Source organism: Triturus cristatus, chromosome 10 (assembly GCF_964204655.1).
Source record: "Triturus cristatus chromosome 10, aTriCri1.1, whole genome shotgun sequence".
Classification (NCBI taxonomy): Eukaryota; Metazoa; Chordata; class Amphibia; order Caudata; family Salamandridae; genus Triturus; species Triturus cristatus.
In genome coordinates, this window is record NC_140593.1 from 280,337,326 (window position 1) to 280,363,700 (window position 26,375).

At 44.5% G+C, this 26,375-nt stretch overlaps 1 protein-coding gene across 1 annotated transcript in view; it reads left to right on the forward strand.

Annotated features, from left to right (window-relative positions):
• The window catches only part of LOC146789325 (ATP-dependent translocase ABCB1-like), a 1,722,143-nt gene that overhangs the window by 820,048 nt on the left and 875,720 nt on the right, over positions 1-26,375 (forward strand). The window contains exon 11 of the mRNA XM_085631119.1: positions 20,246-20,359. Coding sequence (XP_085487245.1) covers positions 20,246-20,359 — 114 coding nt within the window. The remainder of the gene's footprint in view (positions 1-20,245; positions 20,360-26,375) is intronic.

The window sequence follows — 26,375 nt, forward strand, 5'->3', positions numbered from 1 at the left end:
ACTCCTTGTGTCCCACCTGCCAGGGCACTGCACCAGCACCCAGTGGCCACGCACGCAAGATGGTGTGCATCATGGACTCGTCGCTCACAATTGCCATGCAACTCACCAGCATCTGTACCTCATGCTGCAACACCCTCTGCATGATGCACATGATCCACAGATAGATCCACTCCAAGGCAAGACAGACCGTCCCCCAGGTCCACGACACCAGCCGTGTCAACTACAGCTCCGCCCTCTATGGAGCAAGAACAGCCAAACTCCCGGAGAACTTGTCCACATCCAGGGTGCATCTGCACACCTCAGCTTCAACATCCCGCGCCCCAGCCACATCACCGTCCAACTGAGATAGCTGCAATGGATCACTGTCTGCTGCAGGATGACCTTCAGACTCCTCACCCACACTCAGGAGGCAGTCCACAACCCCAGACCCCAAACCAACCTTGGACGTCTGTCATCCAAGACCCCGTTGGGCCAACTCCGTGCATCCAACCTTGCCCTGGCCACCATTCTTCACATCCACCGAACTCCAGCATGCAGGAGATAGTTCTCCCACCTGGCCAAACATACCTGGAACTCCCTCCCCGGGAACCTCCACATGAGCCATGACCTCTACGCCTTAATGATACTCTTCCAAATAGGTCTGTCCACACAGTATTGCAAGCCCCCCCTCAGCAGCTTGAGGCCATCACGGGTGAGTATTGGGCTCCATGTCTGTATTGGATGATACATTGTGACCCATGTGTGTCCTGTACTGGACTCAGATCCCAGGGTATGGATGGCTGGAGTTAGTTCAACACTCAGGCATAGTTTGACATTTCCCCACATGTATGTTGTGGACTCATGCAAAATGACTACAACATCTAATTAAAAATCTTTAGTTTTATTCTCGGTGAGGGGCGTGTTTTGTTGGAAAAAATAGGTGCTATACAGTGGGCCTAGAATCCAAGGTTCACAGGGGGAGATGGGATCCTTGGCATTTGAAGTCATCAGAGTCCAGAACACAGTGTTTGTCATCATTGGTCAGACTGTGACCAGCAAGTCCATGTGGCAGAGAATGTCAGTGAATGAGGTGATGCTGTTGCGCATGAAGGCCAGGTGCCAGGCCAGGTGACATGGGAGATGTGGATGGCCCGCTGCCTCTCACGGTCTTTTCCATGGCCGACCCACCTTCCTCGCGGGACTCTCAGATGCAGGCCTTGACGATGCTTGGGACGCTCCGTCGGACGAATCCTCCTCCTCCTCCCTCCCTGTGGCTGGTGGTGGTCTTCGCCTGGTGGCACAGGGAGGGTTGCACATGTTGTCGGGGCGATCCGACGGAGTGAACGGCTTATGTCCGTTTGCACTGCCAGGAGCTCAGCCAGTCTTGCCCCCATCCGTCCTTGGTGTTCTTGTTGACTGGTGTGTTGCTCGGCCTGCTGGTTCTTAATCTCTGTGAGGGTCTCCACTACCTGGCTGATGGCCCTGGTGTCATGCCGGTATGCGTCCATGATGTTGCGTATGTGTGACATACCGGTCCCTTCAGCTGGCTGGTCAGGTTCTCGCCTCCGCCTGCCTCCACTCCCACCACCCCTGCCCACTTGAGCCTGGCCTGCCGTTGTGGGGACATCGGGTCTACGGGACCCCTGAGGGATGGCAGTTGCGGGGTTGTCTGCCTCCTCCTGGGTGCCCGGCGAACCTTGTCCCTCCAGGTCAGACTGGCTCAGTTGTTGAGTGCAGGCAGGGCTCCTGGGTTTTTCCTGGGATGTGGCAGGAATGGGGGTGGTGGTTGGCACAGATGTTCCTGAAGCAGGTGCTGCAGGGGCTTGGACAACAGAGGGTCCAGGTGGGTTGGGGTCATCCGCGGAGTGTTGAGAGGCGTCGCTGCCGGTGGGCTCAGGTTCCTCCCGAGCCTGGGACTGTGATTCTTCACCCCCATTGTTGGGGGTAGATCCATCAGGTTGCCCTGTGTGGGAGAGAGAGACAATGTTAATGCTGTTTCATGCGACATCCATGTTTCATATATATTCAAGTTGGCACAGTTCCTACAGGTAGTTGTATGTGCCTAGCATTCTCCTCAATGTTCACTTGTGGATGGGTATGTTGCGGGGGACAGATTGATATGTTCTCCTGAGTGTTTGATATGTAGATTTTTGGCTTGGATGCTTCCTTGGCTATGGATTGATCTTGTTGTGTCACATGTCCATTGTGAGAGTGGGTAAATCCATTGCCTTCCCCGGGGGTGTGTGCTTGTGTAAGGGGTGTGTGTAACAGGGCCTGCTGGTGGGTGTAGTGTGATTTGGCAGTGGGTCTCCCAGGTGATGTATCTGTCCCCCCATGGAGCATGCTGCCATGACAGTGAGTGTGAGTTCCTGTCCTAGATATCTGAGCTTGTTGTGTTGGTGTTTGAGTTTGCAGTGGTCACAGGAGGGCCTTGTGCTGCCTACAGCAGGGCCAAGTGTCAGCTACCTTGTCAGTACTTTGCCAGTCCCTGTGCATTGTGCATGGTGCATGAGTATGTACCTGGGCCATATGGGCTGAGGGTAATGGTGTCTGATTCAGAGTTGAACAATGCATTTTGTGAGCCCCCCCTCCCAGCATCCCGGACATCCAGTCTTGGGTTAGTGCTTTGTGTAGCCTGGGACATGGCATGGCCTTGCTTTGTGAATGGGGCATACACATGTTAGTGGCATGAGCGTTGTTTTTGAGTGTGGTTGTGTCGGGTGAGGGCTTGGGGGTAGTTGCGTGCATTTTGTGTAGTTGGGGTGTGGATGCCATTCCCCCCATGTTCCATGAGTTGTTTGTGTACTCACCAGGCTCTGGAAGTTCTTGAAGTCCGTGTACTCCCACCGGCGGAAGCAAAGCCATCACCTTCTCCTCCCAGGGATGGTAATGTACCGGATTGCGGGGCAGCCCACCTCCAGTGATGTTGCTCTGGGCGTAGTCCTTGTTCACTTTCCGCTTGACTGCCCTCCGCAGATCGGACCACCTGGCTTGGCATTCATTCTTGGTCCTTCTAATGGGTGCAAAAGCATTCACCCTATCGACGATCCTCTGCCACAGGCGTGATTTTTCGGCTATGCTGGTCTGTCTGACCAATGTTCCAAAGAGCTGTGGCTCGACTCTGATGACTTCGTTGACAAGGATGTTCAGCTCCTCCCTTGTGAACTTTGGATTCTTGTCTGTGGGCATGGTGTGGGGTGAGTGTGTGGATGGTTGTGGGTGTGTGGGTGTGAATGTGAAGGTGTGTGTGGAAATGTGAAGAGGGGGTATGTGTGAAGGAGTTTGTGTGAAGGTGTATATGTTAAGGTGTATGGGTGCAGTTGTTGGGGTGTGCCCTGTAGCTGCAGTGAGTCTGTTGCAAAGGCTCATGGTTTGTGTGTGTGGGCCCTTTTTATTGGTCAATTTGTGGGTGTGCCTGAGTTAGAAATTTTGGTGGGTGTGTTATGAGAGGTGGTTGTGAGTTTGGGCCTCTGTTTGCCTGTTTGGATGTGCCAGGTCAGTCATTTCGATGTTTTTTCTACTGTAGATGTGTTTTGTGGTGTTGTGCGAGTCAAATTGACCCTCCTTGTGCTGTTTTACAGTGTCCTGGTTCAGTACGAGTTGTTTTCGCGTATGTAAGGTGCGTACATACGCGATGTTGTAGTACCGTGCTCGCATACGCAATGTTGTTGTAAGATCCGTAAATACACGATGCTGGGGGACGGAGCAGGGGTACAGTGCGTCCAAGTACGGGGCTGGGGTACGGTGCGTACAGGTACGGGGCTGTGGTACGGTGCTGGGGTACGGTGCGTCCAAGTACGGAACTGGGGTACGGTGCTGGGGTACGGTGCGTCCAAGTACGGAGCTGGGGTACGGTGCTGGGGTATGGTGCGTCCAAGTACGGGGCTGGGGTACGGTGCATCCAAGTATGGCTGGGGTACGGTGCTGGGGTACGGTGCATAAAAGTACGGGGCTGGGGTACGATGCGTCCAAGTACGGGGCTGGGGTATGGTTCTGGGGTACGGTGCATCCAAGTACGGGGCTGGGGTACGGTTCTAGGGTATGGTGCGTCCAAGTACGGGGCTGGGGTACGGTGCTGGAGTATGGTGCATACAAGTACGGGGCTAGGGTACGGTGCATCCAAGTATGGGGCTGGGGTACGGTGCTGCAGTACGGTGTGTCCAAGTACGGGGCTGGGTTACGGTGCGTCCAAGTACGGGGCTGGAGTACGGTGCTGGGGTACGGTGCGTCCAAGTACGGCTGGGGTACAGTGCTGGGGTACGGTGCGTACAAGTACAGTGCTGGGGTACGGTGCGTACAAGTACAGGGCTGGGGTACGGTGCTGGGGTACGGTGTGTACAAGTACAGGGCTGGGGTACGGTGCTGGGGTACGGTGCATCCAAGTACGGGGCTGGGGTACGGTGCATCCAAGTACGGGGCTGGGGTACGGTGCTGGGGTACGGTGCATCCAAGTATGGCTGGGATACGGTGCTGGGGTAAGGTGCGTACAAGTACGGTGCTGGGGTATGGTGTGTACAAGTATGGGGCTGGGGTAAGGTGCTGGGGTACGGTGCCTACAAGTACGGGGCTGAGGTACGGTGCGTACAAGTATGGGGCTGGGGTACGGTGCGGACATGGGGGGGCGTTGCTGACATACGGGGGGTACAGTGCTGACATACGGGGGTACGTGCGGACATACAAGGGGGGCTGGACGACTCATATCCTGGCCACAAGTTTACCCGGGATACGAGTGGTACAGAGTTCGCTACGTACGGGACGTTTTACATACGCTTGTGTATTCGGAAGGGCGGTACGGATCGTACGATTTGTACGTAAAACTGTCCGGGTACGTCTCGTAGACCTTTTCCCGATACGATTCGTATGTATTTTTCATGTACGAATCGTACTTCACCGGTGGGACGGGACTTGTACGATTCGTACGTAAAAATATACGGATACGAGTCGTACGGGAATTTTTTTTACCCGATCGGAATCGGCACCTTAATGCGTGAATAGCCTGTGCTCTGCCCACACAAAGGGCCTAATGATGCTGGATTGTCACTTCAGCCAGTTTAGAGCCAGGGCAGGGGAGGCAGGAAATTTCATGCACTTCAAAGTCACTGTCGAGAAGCTTCAATCAGGGCACGAGGGTATAAAAGAAGGATATCAGACACCAACTCTTCAGTACACTCATTCACCTCTTAATACTCTGACAGGAAGAAAGACTGCTGTGCTTCTACAAGGACTGTTGCTCTGCTTTACTATTGCTACAAAGGTGTGCTGACAAAATATTGAGTTGGAAATGTCGAACTACAGGAATATCGAGTCCTAAATATAGTCAGTGAGAAATATTGACAGCAAGAATATCGGGTCAAGAATATGGAGTTTAAGGTACGAAATATAATTTTCTTAAATATAGAAGTCAATAACATAGTTTGCAAAATTATAGCTGTTTAAAATATCGATTTTTAAATTAGTGTTATGTATTTGAGCATATATTTTAAATGTATGTGATGTATTTTTTGTATAATTATTGTTTATGTGTTTTAATATATGTGTTACATTTTTATTAGTTATCAATTTTGTTAATTGGGGGAAGTAATGTTTTTTAAAGTAATTATTAATTTGTTGTTAAGTAATATCAATTAATTGGAAATTAAATATGGAAATCTTTTAATTAATTTTAGGTGTGCGTTTTGGGGTTTATAGGGGTAAAGGGCGGGATTTAATTTATTTTTAATTAATAATAATTAGTTATAATCAATATTAATTAATTAATTGAAAATTACATACTGAAATTGTGTAATTAATTTCAAGTGCGGGTTAGGGGGTTTATAGGTGTAAAGCGTGGGAAGTAATTTATTTTTAATTAATTGATAATTAGTTGTTAATTATTATTAATTTAATTAAAAATTAAATATGAAAATTGTCCAATTAATTTCTAGATGCAGGTTGTGGGGTTTATAGGGGTAAAGGGTGGAAAGTAATGTACTTTGAATTAATTAATGATTAGTTGTTAATAATATTTCATTAATTGAAAATTAATTATGGGAATTGTGTAACTAATTTTAGATGTGGGTTGTGGGGTTCATGGGGTAAAGGATGGGAAGTTAATTAATTTTTATGTGTTTTAATTTATTTTTTAATTAATAATACAGATCTAATTGATAATTAATTATGTTAATTATGGAAGAACATTTTATTTTTAATTAAGATGTGGGTTGTGAATTGTGTGGTGTTATAGGGTAGGATGTAAATTAATTGAAAAGAATGTAATAATGTTTTTGTTTATAAATAATTTTTTGAAAAATATTTTTATATTTTAATTAATATAATATATTTTCTGTATTAGTGATATGTATTTAACATTATACTAAGGGGCCGATTCCGATCCTGTATTTTTTTTCCCGTACGACTCGTATCGGTACATTTTTCCATACAAATCGTACAAGTCCCGTCCGACCCGTGAAGTACGATTCGTACGGGAAAAATACAACTTTTCCCGATCCGATTTGTATGGATCGGCCCGATCCGTACAAATCGGATCGGGAAAAGTTGTACGAGACGGACCCGGACACTTTTCCGTACAAATTGTAAAAATGCAGTCCGACCGTACTAGTACGATCCGGACTGGCTTTCCGATTTACGATTTGTATGAAAAACGTCCCGTACACGGGGAATGCCATTACCCACCACGAAGCGAACTTTGTACGACTCGTATCCCGGGAATAGTTGTTCCCGGGGTGCGAGTCGTACAGGCATACACCCCCGTGCGTTGTGTATGAACGGTGTGTACCCCAACATTGCGTACCCCAACATCGCGTATGTACTGTGCGTACCCCAACATCGCGTACCCCAACATCGCGTATGTACTGTGCGTACCCCCAATATCGTGTACCCCAACATCGGGTACCCCAACATTGCATACCACATCGTGTACCCCAACATCGCGTACCCCAACATCACGTATGTTCTGTGCGTACCCCCAACATCGCGTACCCCAACATTGCATACCCCAACATCGCGTATGTACTGTGCGTACCCCAACATCGCATATGTACGGTGCGTACATACGCAATGTAGGGGTACACGATGTTGGGGTACGCCATGTTGGGGTACATGATGTTGGAGTAGGCACAGTGCATGCGCACTGGGGGTACGCACCGTACATACACAACGCACGGGGTGTATGACTGTACGACTCTTACCCCTGGGGACTCTGCTTTTACGGCTGTTTTTGGCTCCCGTAAGAAAAGAGCGGTACGGAGTGCCGTAGGGACGAATCGTACTTGCTGGGCTGGAAACCGCTGCCTAAATGCGTACAGACATCGCCTACAAGCTGTTCCGGATCAGAATTGTTGGTTTATTTAAGCCGTATGGCCTTTTGCACGATTTGTATGGAAAGAGGCTTTCTGTACGAATCGGACTTCCTAGGTTGTAAGAAAAGTTTACCCCAAAATGTTATATTATTGGTATATATATATATATATATATATATATATATATATATATATATATATATATATATATAAACAAAGGGTCCTCTCAGAACAAAAGGACACGACGCAGTGTCTTGACAAATGCAGCCAGGGTTTAATCAGTGGCTATGTCGGACGCGTTTCGCCTGAACCAGCAGGCTTGTTCACCAACAAAGTTTTGTCAAACAATTCCGCCATTTTATGCTGTGCACGTGAAAAAGTCATGTGAGGACTACAAAACAATTGTAATAGACAAAAGACTGGTAGTTTCTGGCAAAAGTACCAGAGTGAGTTACGGCGGTCCGGTTGAGTCGGAGGACCCGCGGAAGCGCCGTCTCCCAGGTGAGCTGTGTCGATTGTGCGTGAGGGGAAGCGGGGAAGCCAGCAAGTATAAGCAAGAGCAGTTTCCATTTAGGAAAGCAGCAGTTGGCGGTTCTTGTCAAGAAAACTACAGGGTTTAAGATGTCGGCTGCGGAAATGAAAGAAAGGGAAGAGGCAGTCCTATCGGTCTTCGACGATAATAAGCAGATCACTAAGAAAGGTGGAGGGAGTGCAACAAGTTCAATATCCAATGATAAAGTATCGGATGTGCTGGCAAGATTGAAAAGATTGGAGAAATTAAAATGAAGTGAGCTTTCAAAATGGTGGGAAGCAAAGTCTTTACAACAGTACCTAGAAGTTAAAAGAATCCCTAGGGGCTTGAGAATTCTAGTAGCCCCTACATATGAGGATCCTAATCCCAATATGTTACGTGAATGGGCCGATAACAATCAAGAATCCTCGCGGAGAATGCTCGCAATCCTAATCAAGTATGCCGATATTGACAGGACCAAGATAATGGAAGAAATTGGGCAGATAACGGAAATGCTGGAGAAAGAGTCGGATCAAGAACTGATAAGTAAATTTAAAAAAGATATGACAGAGCGCCTGCACAAATTGGAGGTCTCAATCAAAGAGAGAAAAGCAGTAAAATTCATGCGAGATAAGGGCGATTACGAACGAGGACAAATATATACATTTGCCAAGAAATTTGAGAATGTCCGCAGACAAAAAATGAACCCCGGAATGAGAACGACAGGGGCAGCCCAGTCAGAACAAGGTAGTGTGCAAAGCTCCGAGATTGAGACATCTGCAGATGATGGACCTAGTGGCCTCATAAGTAATCAAATCCCCTCAGTACTGGATGAATTCGGTTTTTTACAAGAGGAAAGGAGGTTCAACCTCAGTCCAAGAACTGCAACCAATTATGCAGGACCCGGAAGGGGAAAAGGCAGAGGCAACAGAGGCGCAAAGGGGCCAGACAGCGGCACCGGCAATGGGAGAAGCATGAAAAAGTAAGTGGCGCAATTTCATCTGAGAGTCCCACGGCAGTAATCAATTTAACATCAATTCCGTTATCAACTAAAGAAGAAAAAATTCGACAACTCGGTCTGTCATACTGTCCCCCTGCGGAATTCAATTATGTGTCTACTAGAATTGATACATTCAAGTACACCAGAATGTTGAAACATTTCGCAATGAACCCTGGCAAATATAGGGTACCGGTAGCCCAAACAGGTACTGTAATACAGAGTGACCTACGAAATCTACAGGTCAATGATATGAACTTAATACTGGAATTGGGACAAATGGGCAACGAAGAAGAGAATGACTATTCAGCTACTGCAGAAGCTGCATCACAGAATGCAGAGGATGTTGCACGAGAACAAGGTGTTCCAATTGGGGAAAGTGTTTCTACAGGTTTCAGGCCTCGCTCAAGATTTATACCCACAACTGTAAAGGATTCAGTAGACATATGATACTGGTAATTAATGATTTAAAGAATCTGGAGAAATGCACAGGGTCTAAACATAAAAAATGGTCACAGCAACAAAAAAATTGTATGGATCTTATTAAGAAACTGTCCTCAAATAATGCTTGTATTGTACAGAATGCTGACAAGGGTGGGAACATAGTTTTATGGGGCAGACAGAAATATCTAGATGAAGCATATAAACAGCTTAATAACAAGAACAACTATGTAAGGGTCCCCCCTGACCTGATGTTAGAAAGCAATCGTGTGTTTAATACAAAATGACAGCAGTGGTACGACCAAGGTCTGTTATCGCACGATGAATTTCGTTATTTAGAGATCAATAACCCAGTAACTCCAGTCTTTTATTTAATATCAAAAGTTCATAAAGATTTAAATAATCCCCCAGGGAGGCCAATTATTTCGGCCATTGGGAGTGGTTTAGAAAACACTTCCAGGTTTGTTGACTCATTCTTATGCCCAATGGTAGTCATTACCTTCATTTATTCAAGATACAGGTGATTTCCTGAAGAGCATCTATGATCTGCCATGGGAAGATGACATGTTTTTAATGACCATCGATGTAACAACGCTGTATACAAGCATAAAACATCAAGACGGGCTTAACGCCATTAAATATTATTTGGGGACAAGACCAATTTCCTTATGGGCTCATACACAAATGTTATGCTCAATGGTGGAATGTTGCCTAAAAAATAACTTTTTTCTCTTTAATGGGGAACTGTTTCATCAACTCTGCAGCACCGCGATGGGCACCTGCTTCGCCCCCAGCTATGCGAATTTGCATATGGGCTGGTGGGAGGAGCAGGTGGTCCGTCAGCAGTGCCAAGAAGAATGGCAAAATAACATCCTCCACTGGAGTCGTTTCATCGACGACTTGTTCGTCATATGGAGAGGAACTGAAATATCAGCCAATGTTTTTGTTAAAAAACTTCAGATTAACAATCTTAATCTAAAATTCACCAGTACTGTTAGTAATAATGAAGTTAACTTCTTAGATCTTACTGTGTATGTGAAGAATGGTAAATTGCATACCAAAATATTTCGAAAACCTACAGCAGGAAACACGTTGCTACATGCAACAAGTTTTCATCCCAGTAACCTCATTAAAAGCATCCCCTATGGGGAATGTTTAAGAACAGTACGTAACTGTAGTGAATCTGCCACCAGTGAGATAGAATTACAGACCCTACACTCTCATTTTGAAACAAGAGGATATGGGGAAGAGTGCATTCAGAGTGCAATTCACAAGGTCAAACAAAAAACAAGTGAGGAAATTCTATTTCAACCATCAAAAACGATTAAACGTAGGCAGAATCAATCACAGGGCTCTAATGAGTGTAGATTGGTGACCTCATTCAACAAACAACATGGGCAAGTGCGCAGTATTTTGATGAAACATTGGCATTCGATACGAAATGATCCAATTTTGGGTCAAATTGTATCAAAGATACCTATGATAACTTTTAGAAGAGCAAAATCATTTAAACAAATTTTGGTCAGTAACATGGCACCTAAATCCCTGAAACAGCCGCTTAACACATCATGGCTAAAAGGGCAAGATGGATTTATCAAGTGTTCGAAGTGCAAAGCATGCCAGCATGGCAAAAATACAAAAAAGTTTATGACAGGTTGCTCGCAAATTGAAAAGAACATTAGGTGGCAATTTGATTGCAAAACAGAGTTTGCTGTGTACGTTCTGAGTTGCCCTTGCAATCTTCAGTACGTGGGCAGTACAATTCTTCCTGTCCATAAGAGAATACTTCAACATTTGAGGGCTATAAAACATATAGATAGAGCTTACCCTGTGGCACGTCATTTTGCAGCCTTTCATGGTAGTGATGTGACTGGTTTAACGTATTTTGTTATTGATGCGATTGCCCCTAATGTGAGAGGTGGAGATAGACAGAAGAGCTTGAGAAAACTGGAATCACGTTATATTGTGGAATTGAACAGTAAAGCACCAATGGGCCTCAATATGGAAGAAGATCTGTATACCCATTTGTAATTTAAGGGGCTTATGATGAGCTTAAATTAATCTTCCTGAGATTTCCGTTTTTATGTTCAGTATTTTCTTTTAGATATATATTTTTTTCATTGTATTTTTGTTTTGTCAATAAGTTTATTGTTGGCTGAATAATTTCACTTTATGAGGAACTACGCTATGTGGTTAGCTAAATACAAAAGGTATGCCCACTGGGGCTAAATTAAGTTAAATGGCAAGTCTGGAGCTATCCATGCCCACATGGGCATTATCGATAATGCAATCGATATCAGGCGCATGTTGTTATTCCTTAAAAGGACTGTGCCTGACAAAGCCTTGATACAATATAATTTTAGATTGTAGACTTAATAACATTGTCTGCATTTTATTGTATATTGCTTCGTTTGTTTACATACTACGACGCCGCTTACTGGCTTTTTAGTATTTAGCAGGCAAAAACTACCAGTCTTTTGTCTATTACAACTGTTTTGTAGTCCTCACATGACTTTATCACGTGCACAGCATAAAATGGCGGAATTGTTTGACAAAACTTTGTTGGTGAACAAGCCTGCTGGTTCAGGCGAAACGCGTCCGACATAGCCACTGATTAAACCCTGGCTGCATTTGTCAAGACACTGCGTCGTGTCCTTTTGTTCTGAGAGGAGCCTTTGTTTCTATTTAAGCAGACCAAGCTTGGAGGTTCGCCTGATGACGCACCCGCTGATTTGTTGTTTGCGGTGGCTGTATCCAAGCAATTTGCAAAAGGATATATATATATATATATATATATTACCTACTGGCGGTCGCCAGTAGGTAGTTATAGTTAGGACCACGTTTCCACAGGAAATCTGCAACATTCTATTTTGAATAACTTTGGCGCCGGTTGACGAATCCTCGCGAATTTTTCAAAATAGGTGGGGCGCTACGCTCCGCTCCTACCCTGAAAGTCTCGGGGGGATTCATCAAGCGGGGGCTGAGATAAAAGGGGGGTCCCAAAACGCGTTTTTCCCATGCATTTTTCCATAGGACCTTTAGACACAGCTACAGCCCGAACGGCTGAACAGAATTACTTGAAATTTGGCAGAGAGGTAGTCCTCAGGTCAAGGAAGTGCCTTTTGTAAGTTTGGTGTAAATCTGTTCAGTAGATTCTGAGAAAATAGCCTTTAAATCAATATATATATCTGAGCCAGCGTACGGTGCGCTTACGGTACGCTTACCGTACGCGTACGGTGGCGTGCGCGAGCGCGATTCTGATTGGCCCTTAGATCTTAGTAAACATTCGAATCGGTCGAAACCAGGAAGCGGCGGCCGCCATTTTCTCTCTCGCACTCTGACAGGGGGTTGAAAAACCAAGTGCAAAAACATGGAAAGGGGCTGTTTACACAGCTCCCAAGCACCTAGCCATGTTGAGGGAGTCCCCAACGATCCCCCAAGTGAAAAAAGGCAATTTTAATTTTTTCGAAAATTTCGCCGATTACGCTTACCGTACGCGTACGGTAAGAAATAATAATAATAAAAAAAAAATATCCACATTCTCCCCACCCCGTGTGCAAAAGGTGCCCGAAGGGCACATTTTGTGCATGGCTTATTAGAGCTAAACAAAACATATATTTTTCCTGTCACAACGATACTCATCATATGTCCTCCATGTGCGCACGGTGCGCGAAGCGCACCGTGCGTGCACGGAACGAACTGCGTTAAGTGGGCGCGCACGCCACAAGTGGCTTAAAGTAACTTAACATTTAAAAAACCGTACAAATTCACTGAAAAACCATAGGTTTCACACACGTTATAGTTAGGAATTAGCATTTAAAAAACCTTGCAAATTCACTGAAAAAACCATAGGTTTCACACATGTTATAGTTAGCTGGACATTTTACTGATAAAAAACCAATGAAATTCCCCCGTTATAGTTACTGTAGGCAACTATAACTCACGCGACCGTAATCCTCTGCTGATGACATATGTGTCTTTATGAAAAAAAAATATTTGTAATATATGTATAGCTAAAATTTAATGGAAGAAGACATGGGCAAATAAGTGTCTAAATACAGTATTAGCATCAGCAGAGGATTACGGTCGCGTGAGTTATAGTTGCCTACAGTAACTATAACGGGGGAATTTCATTGGTTTTTTATCAGTAAAATGTCCAGCTAACTATAACATGTTTGAAACCTATGGTTTTTTCAGTGAATATATATATATTTATGTGGTACAATTTTATATATTTTTTAAAATGTAAAATAAATGTAAATTAATAGTTTAATTATTGTTTTACAGTAAATATGTATGATAATTAATATATATGTGTTTAACTTTTTTAGATTAAGTTCATTCGTTATTTACGTTAAAATGTATATTAAATCGATTTATTTTTAAAAAATTAACTTTATTATTTAATATGTTTAATATTTAATATTTTATTTTATATATATATTAAAAAACAATATTTTTTACATCTATCTTTATGCCATATATATTTTTGTTTCAATATTTTTGTACTTACCTTTATAAATATAGGATGTCGATATTTTTGACATCTATATTTGTGACTCAATATTGTGGTATAGGGTTCTTTTGGGTGTCGATGTTTTGTGAATCTGCTACAAAGGAACTACTGCCCTGTTTGTGCTGACCTGCTGCACTTTTGCCTGGGGAAAAAGAACTAGACATGCGACTTCATCTTGTACCCATGACACCAGAGTCACGCAAAGAGCTAGTCTGCTGGCCTCTTCATTTGAGCTGAAGGAACAGAAAATGCTCCCTGACCAGCTTATGGACCCAGTTGCAGGAGTTCTTGACCCCCAAGTGGTGACTCCCATGTCCTGGACCCTGGGTGTGGCTGATGACCGCGAACAGGCCCATTCACAACGGAGCTCCACAGCTCACACCGAAGTTCAACGCAATTTGCCACCAATCCGTCTCATCTCACAGCAAGCATCGATCGACCATGAAGGACCGCCACCACGAAGATCCAGCCTGCCCATCTGTGGCGCCTGACCTGCTCTTCACGCCACATCGACAACCACTCCTGACGCTCTCCTTGCTGCCTGCAACCCTCTCCAAGGCAAACGGGAATCTTGCCACAAAATTTGAGAAGGTAAACCGTCAATGGGACTAAATTGGCTCTGTGTCTGACCCACGCTCAATTGCACTTAGCCTGAACCTTTTTTTTTTAAACAATTTTTATTGGCATTTCGTTATACATCGTGAATCAAACACTACAGCTGAGGAAAAGTCATTAGCGTACATCAACTATATTTCAAATTCCAGCAACAGTGGTACAGCTTGTGCTTCAACATATAAGCGTCTACCACCCCTTCTTGGACAATGTGTGAGATACATTGCAGAATGCGTCTTTCCTTATCATTCTACCTTGACCAACTAATCGTTGTCGTCGGGCTCCTGCTCTATTGGGGGATGCTCACAGATGATGCCCCGATATAGAGTTCCATTTTCCCCATATCCACGTCAGTTTTTTGGGACAACCTCGGTGGATGTATACTGATTTATCTGTCACCATCGTGTGATCCATGTCACAACACCACTGCTGATGTGTTGGGGACTGCTCCAAGCCCCAGTGCCGTGCTATATTCCGTTTGGCTAATGTCATTCCTAGTGTTACCCAGTCTTGGTCTGTGTGGTTCAGATCAGTGGACTCCCAGATGTTAAGTAAATAACATTTTGGTTCAGGCGGGACCTCAACCCTAGAAACCTGTGACATTATGTGGAGAACAGCCTCCCAGAAACGAGTAATTATTGGACAGTCTCAGATTGTGTGCCAGAAAGTGCCTTCTGCACCGCATTTTCAAAGGCAGAAAGGAGACTCTGCCCTGACTAGCTTATGTAGTAATGTTCTTGTGTAGTATACACGATGTAGGATTTTCAAATGTAATAGCTTTAGCATAGAGGGTATTGCCACTTCCCTCGGGGATGCCAAGGCTGCTAGCCAGTCGTCCTCATCCAGGTCTCCTAGATCTACCTCCCACTTCTCCTTCAGGGCCGTCGTGGGATTGTGCTGAATATTTATAATTTTTATAATACGTTAGTGTCAGCTTGGGTGTTGACCCGTGAGTGGACCAAAGAGAGACAGAGGCCGTATCGAGGAGTATGGTCTATCTTTAATGGTCGCGTATAGTACACAATATAGTTTGTAATAGGTCCCGATCTTCTCCTGCTCTGCTCCGGAGTTCCTCTTTTTCTCCTTCCCCTGGGGTTCTTGATCTGGCGTTGGAACTCCGCGGGGCATGAAAGGAAGAGAGACCGCACTTTAGACCTAATGCTCTTTTGGTTCCAGAAGAGTGTAGGGGAAAGGGAGTGAGGAGTCACCAGGGTCCTCCACCAAAGATACGAATGGCCGTGAGTCAGGGAGAATGTGATGGGACGTTACCCCGTGACCTCCCCAGCAACGACCAAAAGAAAGTTATCTCCCTCCCCGTGTGGAAACAAAACCCAGGACCCGGTCCCGTACCTCTCCCAGCCACGCTCCTCTGGGCGCGTGGCGGGGCGAGACGCCGTGTAGTTGGCCTCCTGGCCCTCCGACTCTCCCGACGCTGGTTCTTCCTTCTCTTCCTCTTCGGCTCTCCATGAATCGTCCTCCGTCTCCTGCTTCGCTCTCCGTCTCCGTCCTCGATCACTCCCCGACTCCTTCTCCTCCGTGGGCTGACGCGCTTCCCTCGTCACTGGCGTCCTCCTTACGTGAGAACTCCGCCGCCGATTGGTGCTCTGATGGTGATGTCAGAGCAGGACTCCCAGCCTCCGAGGCGAGCCAGGCCACCTTAAAGGGGCCGCCTTCGTCCTGTACATGGGGTGGAAAGGTACAATCAACGAGGGTCCATTCCTGTTCCTCCTCCTTTCCTGAGCCTACGCGACAGTTAGGGAGATGGCTTTTTTCTGGAGGTGTTCTGTGAGTAGTCATTCCTCCAGTGGGAAGGCCTCTGTGTGAGCTGTGGGGCTGATGTAGTGTTGTTTCCTAAATTTATTATAAATCGCCCCCATTATCCCTTCGGGGTCAAGGAGGTGGCGATCCATACGGAATGCCCGATCATCCTGTGGTGCATGGAGCCATTGGTTTATGACCATAAGTTGCGATGCCCATTAATACATTTGTATTTGTTGGAGGGCAATTCCTCCATCATGCCACCCCTAACCAGTTTTTTCATAGCGATACCGGTTGATCCACCGTCCCACAGGAGTTGAGTTACTTCAGTATTTATAAGTGTGAAAAAGGAGGAGGGGACCTGAAAGGGGGTGTTCTGTACGACATATAAAAATCTGGGTAATTCCATCATTTTGAAGAGGGCCGCTCTCCACAACAGAGTAAGCGGCAGAGAGCGCCAGTGTTTCAAATCGCGGCGGAAGCGGGCCAGGGACTTCATAAGGTTTTCTTCCATGAAGTGCATGACTTGGGGGGTGATATATATGCCAAGGTACTTGAAGCCCAGTTCTGCAATCTGTATTGTACAGCTTCGCGGCAGTTTGGGTGCGGGCCATGAAGAATGTAAAGCAGTGATTTTGACCAATTAATAGTGGAGCCTGATGCTTTGCCATAAGCCCCACAGATGTCTAAGAGACAATTAATTGATCTAGATGGGGATGCCATATATAGCAGCACATCGTCCGCGAACACTGATATACAGTCTTCCCATCCCATGGTCCATTTAAGCTCCCTGACGACTGGATCCTGGCGGATCCAAGCCGGCAGTGGTTCCATCACGATCGCGAACACTGTCTTGTGCCCTTACCAAGAGGGAAGTCCTTTGAAGTTTGACCGTTCGCTACCACATGTGCCATGGGCGTATTATATAGTAGGTGTATCCAATCACAGAATTTGGGCCCGAATGCCAAATGCCAGAGCACTGTGAAGAGAAAGGACCATTCTAACATATCAAACGCCATGCGTGCGTCTAGCGAGAGTATAACTGCATCTTCCGCAATAGTAGATTTTCAAGCTATTACACTTTGGAGCCTCCGGAATTTCAGGGCCGTGTTGCATTGAGGCAGGAAACCCGATTGATACGGGTGGATCAGCGCTGCCAGATATGGCTGGAGTTGCATTGCCAGTGACTTGGCTAATATTTTCGCTTCAGCATTCATGAGGGAGATTGGTCTGTAGGACGTGCAATCCTGCAATGGCTTGCCCATCTTGTGCATCGCAACTATGGTCGCTAGACGCTGGTCCCTAGGGAGTTCTCCCACTTCCAGACTGGCCTTATACATATTTAGGAGGTGCGGCATGAGTTAGGTCACCATTTTTTTGTAGAGTTCCACCGAGATGCCATTGGGCCCCAGTGCTTTCCCGGTTTGGAGTGTCCCCACTGCTAAGGTGAGTTTGTCTGTGGTTAGCTCGGCGTCCAGTGCCAGAGCCGCGTTGTGCGGTAGCATGGGCATGTGAATATCTTTGAGGAAGACAAGGTTATCGTCAATTGTATTTGTGGTTGTAGGCGTGTACACTCCCATATAATATGAGGCAAGCTCGTCCACTATCCGTTACCTCCCCGTTTTCCAACCAGAGTTGTGCTATCCATCTGCTAGCTCGGTCCTTTTTGTCGAGCCAGGCGAGGAGTTTGCCCGCCTTGTCCCCCACCTCATAAATCGTGTGCTGGATAGCCGCAATCTTTGTTCTTGCCTCCTCCCACTCAAATGCTTTGTATTCCTGCTGTGCCAATCTTAGAGTATTTGTTGTATCTTCAGTAATATCTAGCGCATGATTTGTCTCCGCCTCAGCCACCCACTGTTCTTGGCCTTCCAACTGTTGCCTTTTCGATTTCTTGTGTCCAGCTATCAGTGAAATTGCCTGGCTGCGCAGTACCGTTTTATAGGCTTCCCAGAGTGTTTTAGGGGAGGACACAGAGTGATCATTTTCGGTGAAATAGTGCTTCGTGGCCACACGTAATCCCTTATTTATTTAGCAGTTTTTAAGATATCCCGGATGTATTGGGAACCCCCTCCGCCGTATTATGTTGCGGTATGCGGACGTCATGTGTAAAGGCGAGTGATCTGATATTCCCCGGGGTAGGTGTTGAATCTCCGTAACCCGATCTAATCCAGCCACTATCGAGAATATGTAATCAATCCTAGAGAGACTATTGTGTACTCCTGAGTAATATGTGTATTGTCTATCTTGTGGGTGTTTAGTTCTCCAAACGTCAATTAAGCTGATGGCTGCAATGAAGTCCTTCAATTTAAGATTTGTACTACCGGTGTCCCTGGAGGGCTGTTTATCAAGAGATGTGTCTAATATAGCATTGAAACTCCCCCCATGATGATGTCTCCCAAAGGTAGGGACAGTAAAAATGTACCCAGTGCTGGTAAGGCCGCTTGATGCAGCGCTGGTGGGATATACACTGAGACAAGGTTATATGGACGCCCTTCCCGTTGGCATGTCAGCGCTGAAAATCGCCCTTGATCATCTGTTTTGGTTGCATGGAGTATTAGAGGATGTCGTTCCTCTCTCATTGGATGGCATATCATACTCCTGCAGCCTTGAATATAATGTATTTGGTACTGGACAATCGTTGTTTTGGCTGTAAGGAGCAGGGCGAAGGGGGTTGGTTGCACATTTTTTATTTTTGCTCTATGTTATTCCCCTTTTGGAGTCGATTGTTTACTGTGGTTTTAGGTTCTGCCATGGGAGTAACGAGTGATTTAGATTCCATCTTGGTACTCTTTGGCTTTTTTAAAAATGGGCAATCTTCGATTTGGTAAAAGCAGGACAGAAGTTCTTGTCAATTGTTTTTATCACAGCTCGTTCTTTAATTCTGAAAATGCGCCAAACTTGTGAGGTTTCTGTCTATCAAGAATGGATGAATAAAATGATCAAAACAAAGCAATTTGGGGAAGCCTATGCAAAGATGGTCAGGGGCTTAAAGCAATTTAATGACTCCTGGCAGTATTTCGATTTGTTTGAATACTAGGGGCTGAAGGCCCAGTATACTTTGAGATCGCCTCTAGTTGAAACATGCCTTTAAGTCAAGGGCTATAATGGGTTTTTTAATGGGTTATAGGCCAAATGATCGATCTAATACATTGATATTAAAAGATCAATACTAGTCTATGGACTTTATAGTTGCAGCGACTGGTTGACGTTTCACAAGCATATATACTTAATTTTATTTATAAAGAGCTGTTGGTATTGTTTACTAATTAATTGTATATGTTGTTGAGGTCACGGTCACAGTTCTTCTTTATTATGACACAGTTTTAGCTGATCTAATCCAGGTTGACTGAAAACATCACTGCTGACTTGCTGCACTTTATTGTTGGAGTATCTTTTCATTCTGCATTTATACAGTGATAGTGATAGAGTCCTTTTTGATTCTCTTTTATTATTGCATCAGGCGTTTTTTTATATCAGTAAGGAGTTGTCATAATAAATATTATTAAACTTTATATGCACTTTATAAACTATGCATACACACTTTAATATATCTAAAAGGAACAACATTTTAAAATGTTTGTCTTATTTTCCAATTTTCAGAAACCCTACACATTGAATTTTTAGACATCCTACATTTACCTATCAATAGGTTAAAATGTATTTTCCTGAGTGTTTTTTTCATTGGTGGTTTCCCCCATTATGGTTATTTGCTATCATGATTGATGAGTTAAATGTTTGTGTCTTGATGAAATTTTGCTCAATTAAAAAAACATTTAAAAACAAGGATTGTGGTTGCTGCTTGACCAGGGCTCACACCCCAGTCAACCAGTGGCCCAATGTATTACATTAGTTTATCTACTGATTTGCATTTTTTAGTGGTTAATGATGTTCCAAGAAATGAGGTATAGTTACCTAGGCCCACATACCTACCACTTATTTGATAAGTGTGATTATCTTGTCATATCACCATGACACAAAAACGGTAATGTACATTTCTTTGTGGTCCTAATTCACAAGTCCTGAGGCTATGCCTTCACTACCTTTGCTAGATACCTCCACAACTGTTTATACAACAATTCAGTATGTGAAATATTGAATATTTTCTGAATAATAATTTTGATTTTCTCTTACAGGTTTTCTGGTTATTATTGCTGGGTTCGCTCTCTATTGGGCAAACTGTGCCAAACTTGGAAAACTTTGTCAGTTCTCGTGTGGCTGCCTTTGAAATTTATCAGATTATAAAAAAGGTCAGAACACAAAGAAGTCACTAAACTCCATATCTGTTCAATGCATTCATATTTTTTTTGTATTTTAATAGTACCTATATATGAAAAGGAAAATACTTAAGAAATATGTTTTTCTACCTGAAGAAACAAAATAATAAATTAGAACAATACCCAGATTTGACCTCTTCTCTAGTCTCTTAATCAATATCTTCCCAGCTAGCAGCACCTTGACATGATTTATGTTCTCTTGTTTAGTTTCTTTACATACGAAGAACATTTCAGCGTTCATCATGGTCATTACAGAAACCTAAGACGACTTTAGGGTGCGGTTATACCTTTTTTATTGCAGCATCAAATATATCAAACCCTTAGGTCATCAGGTATCACTTCCAGAGAATATTGGCCATGTTCACTAGGCAATTCACAAATGCCCATTTGGAAATGTACGTACTATAGAACCCTAACCCCGTGTGTATATCAGTCAGCCAGAAGCGTGGATAACTCCATACACGAGAATAATACTTAGATGTAAATCTGCCAGTGTACAGGGGAAGCAGGAAATATACACTACACAATTAGAGAACCATGCAAGTCCACCTCCGCCCCCATACTACTGTCGGTCAGCCCCAATTCATTATACAACTCAAGAAATACTACAGGCCAACCAGGATGAAAATATTCGATACTAGGCTTGAAGTAAGTCACAGAAAAACACCCTGCAGATCAAGAATTGCCGCATAATTGCACACTAAGCAATTGAGGCACAGAATAACACTATTAGGAGAAAGAAAAACATCAGACGAATGCAGTTTCACATAACCAAAGACATTACACCTAAAATGTGCATAGAGAAGAGGTTTTTTAAAAAATTCTGCACTAGGACTTTGTTAATGCTGGAAAAATGTCATATCACACTCAAGTAAAGACAAGTAGCTGGTCCCATGAACACACGACAAGAAAAATCCCACTAACACACAACAGAAGAACACTGCCAAATGTATACACAGTAAACACAAATCCACATCCCTAATGATATGCAACTCACCCAATTTCCAACCAATTATATGCAAGAGATGCAGGGATCAATAAAATTGCAAAAAACCAAGGCCCAATAACATTACCCAACAAGTCCCTTCACACTGGGTTCAGTGGAATGCAAAGTTCTTACCTAACTTACCAATCCCAAACAGAACGTGCATTTCTCATAAAAAAATAATGCGGCGATGACATCTTTTATAGTTGGCTAGTTATAGGCAATAATCCATAAACTCACTCTAAACAAAAATGGACTCAATGTTTATATTCATTCATAATGTTTATCTAAATAATGTGAAATGAATGCTCATCAAGTACTAATACAAAGTACAAATCATGATTTATCACAGAGTAAAATATTAGAAAAGAAAATGACAAATTCACATCGTATTGACAGTGCATTTAAGGAGTGGAAAGGCGTAGGGAGAAAAGGTTCAGAGACAAATTACATTTGCAAATGAATATGCAAATACAGGGTTCTTTCTATTCTAACCTAATAGGAACAGAAAATCTACTCCCTGGCCACGAGAGCAGCAAGGCCCCTCAAGAAGATTTGAGAGGACAAAGGCTTTGGGGCCGATTACGATGGCAGAAGGACTGCCACCACCAGCCATGCGGTGGCGGTCCTTCTGCCATTGGACCGCGATTTTCCCCCCTCCACATTAAAATGGCGGGGGATCCTGACTGCGACCATGGTGGATGCAAAGACCATCTGCCACGGAACCGCCACAGGCAATCGTACCGATTGCCTGGCGGAGCAGTCTGCATCCATAAAATGGTGGTGGTGCCTAGCAGGAATCGTACGCCAAATTAGGATGCTATCTTCAGCCAGCCTTTCTGTGGCAGCGAAACCACCATTGAAAGGCTGGTGGACATCGGCTTTGGGGGCCCGTTCTGGGCCCCCCCTGTATTGGGGAAGGTTTGGGTGCACTGGGGAGGAACCCATGGTACCCCTTACATTTCACTGCACCAAGTAGCAGGCACTGTGTGGTACCTGCCATGCAGTGCAGTGAAATGCATGACATGCATTTTAAACATCGCGGCGGGTGCTGAAGTCAGCAACACCCACCGCACTGTTTAAAGTGCAAAATGCGACTGGCATGGTGGCGGTCGCATCATAATTCGGTGTGGGACCGCCGCATGTATTGCGGACTGTCCCGGTCACCACCACAATGGCGGATGGACTCCAGTCCGTCCGCCATCGTAATCGTCCCCTAAGTCAGGAATCAGGTACAGGAACAGAAAGGCCACTACAATAAAACCGACAACAGCGACGATCTCTTAAGGATCTGCCTAAATGTCTTCTGCGCCACCCCTCCCACCGGGCACCTCAATTATACCTTAAAAACCCAACTGTACAACCCACACTTGTTTCAAAATGAGGAGCTATTCTACATTTGATTGATTAAGGAAGGGGGTGTATTGTCACACCATACTCACCCAGTCCATCTCATTCAATGTTCTATTGTTTTTTTTTCAATTTCATGACAGCATTCTTCCCAGCAAATACAAGTATACAAATATCAGGCTTCAACTTCCTTCTTTCTGCTAATGTTTTGAAATCTGTTACTTCTTGGGCCACTCGTGCGCTTCCAGAGGAAACGTTTCTCACTTGTTGATTATTTTCGTCTCCACATTTAATTTTGGCAGGCACACATAAATTCGAAGGTTGCTCGCCTTTGCTTTCCCTCCACGTTGTCTTTGCTTTTTCAGCTTATTTTGTAAAAATCATTTTCCATGCTTCTACGAAGAATAAAACAAACATTATTACTAATTTTGTAATGCTTTTCATTACTCACCCTCCCAATCCTGCATCTATCCATGCGCAACCCATATTATTACTTTTCCTGGCAGACGTTAATAACGTTCACAAAAGCAGCATTAGTCTCTTTATTATCATTAGTCAAGTATTTTGCTTTAGTACGCGTTGTGCGCGGTATTATTTTCCCTCATGTCAGTTTTAAAACCGGGTGTTTTTCACTGCACACTGTTAGAAAAATTAGAAAATGTTACTAGGGTTTCAATCCGAGTAGATTTTAATTTTATCGATATCTCTGCTCCATCAATCCTACCTTTGGTAGTGTCTTTGAGCCATCACCAAATACCCAACAATACAATTTGTCACTTAGAAAGCTGTTGTTCTCTCTCGTTTTACCATAATTCCATCTAAATCTCTCATAATAATTTTCTCTTCTTTCCTCTATTTCTATCTCTTCTCTCTTTCTCTTTCTTGATCTTCGTTTGTTATCAGATGTCTCTTTCTTGCATTTGCAACACTTATAAATCAAGAAAATCATTAGTATCACTGTAACCACTGCAAAGATCGGTGTTAATATTCCCCATAATAAACTATTCCCAAATGTAGAAAACCAATTTCCTACAGAGGAAAAACTATTACCAAGTTTTTCCCAAGCACCATCAACCTTCAATTTAGACAAATCTTGATGAAGATTTATAATATTCTTAAAATACCCCTCAAGACTCTTACTCATATCAGGGATATAAGTGCAACATTGTTGTATTTTTAACATATTGTAAACTCCAACTTCTTTTGCCAATATTACATCAAGGAAAGACATGGCTTGGCAGTTCGGGCTGGACCGTTCCCATGAGGCACAGGGTCAGACTGATTTGCATATGGCCATGTCTGAACTGGGGTGGCAGAGTGAGCTAAAGAATGATGATGGATTAAACCCAGATCAGTTGACTGGAGTGAGTGCTGGCAATGTTCAACACTCCTTCCATCATCCCCTTTGGTTTTGCTTTGTTCGCCCTAAGTTGGCAGGGTATGCCCAGACGTGGGTCCCTTGCTCACTTTGCCACTGGATTCAAGCTAGCCTGGCTGATGACGGCTGATTAGCCAGAAACCGGTCCCAGAATGCTTATTTCCAGTCCAGGGAAGACATGGCTTGGCAGTTCGGACTGGACTGTTCCCATGAGGCACAGGGTTAGACTGATTTGCATATGGCCATTTCTGAACTGGGATGGCGGAGTGAGCTAAAGAATGATGATGGATTAAACCCAGATCAGTTGGGGGTGAGTGCTTGCAATGTTCAACACTCTGTCCATCATCCCCTTTGGTTTTGCTTCCATATTACATCAAGGGCAAGTTGATTTTGAAAAACCATGGACCTAATTGCAACCATTTCAGAATCAACCATTAAAACCCACCAGCAGTGTCTGTTGATAATCAATCAACCACTGTGGACAATTTTCTAATTTTGAGCGAAAATTCAGAATAACCTCAACAGAAGGTATCAATGCTCCAAAAACATCCCCTATTATTTCTGAAAAGCTCACTCTCTTATTACGTATTAGTCCATTCTTTGCTTCATTAATTCTATGATTCTTATCCACATGATATATCTTTGGGAATACCATTGCTAAATAAGAATACCCATAACAATGTGCAGGCAACCTCTAGTAGGCATTCCTACCACACACAAAATAAATTACCGGAAAGACAGGATCAGTTCCTCCTTTTAATCCCCATCCTCCTGATATTAGATAGGTATGATCACATTCACTAGAACCTATGAAATAATTATTATAATTAGTCTTTTGTCTAAGCAAGCAAAGCTTTCCTCTATGATACCAGTCTAAGGTCATGGCAGACTAAGTCTTGCCCTTCTTGTAATCTCCTTTTCTGAAAGCCCTTTGAGGTTAATGAGAATTTTGCTCAGCAGCTTTTCTCTGAAACTCCTGTCTTCTATCTTCAACCATGTCAATGAATTCTATTTTTTCAAATCGTAATCCACAGGGGCATATTCTCAAGGAGCTATCGCCGAGTTATCGGCACCGTATTGCATCCAAAGTCGCAATAAAATTACCGCAGCATTCAAAAGCTGATGCAAACAGCCCATACCACCAGATTTCCTGCAATAGCACCCTCAAAAAATATTGCCACAGATGACCACGGCTACTATCGCTAATGAAATGCAGAGTAGGCGTTCCCAAGCAAAAAGCAGCGACAACACCACCCCACAATATTCTGAACAATCAGCCACAATGGCGAAAAGATCCCAAAAGAGGCGATAAGGCACGTTAGCAGCAGAAAACTAACACCTGCTCTGACCTGGTGCAAAGCCGGACAACACCTGGCAACAGAAAGGGAACCAAGCCCAGAGGCACACCTGAAGATCAACAGATGTCATGGAGCTACTCATCATGCAGCCCGGCGCCCCAACAGGGCCACAACACTCACCGCGACCTCCCCAAGGAACTCCACTCCCACCCGGACCAACACCGCCCCCCGGACCACCACAGAGGCAGTGCAGACAAAGACAGCGTTCAGGAAACGCACCAGCCTCACAGATGTAACACCAGAGCATGTCATTGCCCACTACCGGCTCAAAAGGACAACCATCCTCCACATCCTGAGCATCATTGCCCATAGGCTGACAGTACCAACACAGCGGAGAACCAACATCCCTCTGCAGACAAAGCTGCTGGCTGTGATGCACCTGTTGGCCTCTGGGACATTCCAACCAACAACTGCCATAGTTGGAGGAGTCTCACAGCCAGCCCTATCCAAGTTCCTCAAACCTGTCCGGGATGTCATCATCCGCTTTGTACCCCAGTACCTATACTTCCCCCACACTGCGCAGGAACAGCTGGAGACCAAGCAAGGATTCTACGCCATAGCTGGATTCCTGAACGTCTTAGGGGCAATCGACTGCACACATTTCCTAATTGTCCCCCCTCCCGACACTGCACACAATTACCGCAACAGAAAGCACACGCATTCAATCAATGTGTAGGCAATAGTGGACTACCGGGGACTCGTCACCAATGTCGTTGCCAACTACCCAGGCAGTGTGCATGACTCATACATCTTTCGACAGTCCATCATCAACCGGCGCTTCCAGGATGGCACCTATGGAAATGCAGTGCTTGTTGGTAAGTACCAACAGGACACACCACACACCTCAACTCAACAATCATGCAACCCACAACTCTGGCAATACACATGTCACAAACCCACAAACAGCATGCCAAACAA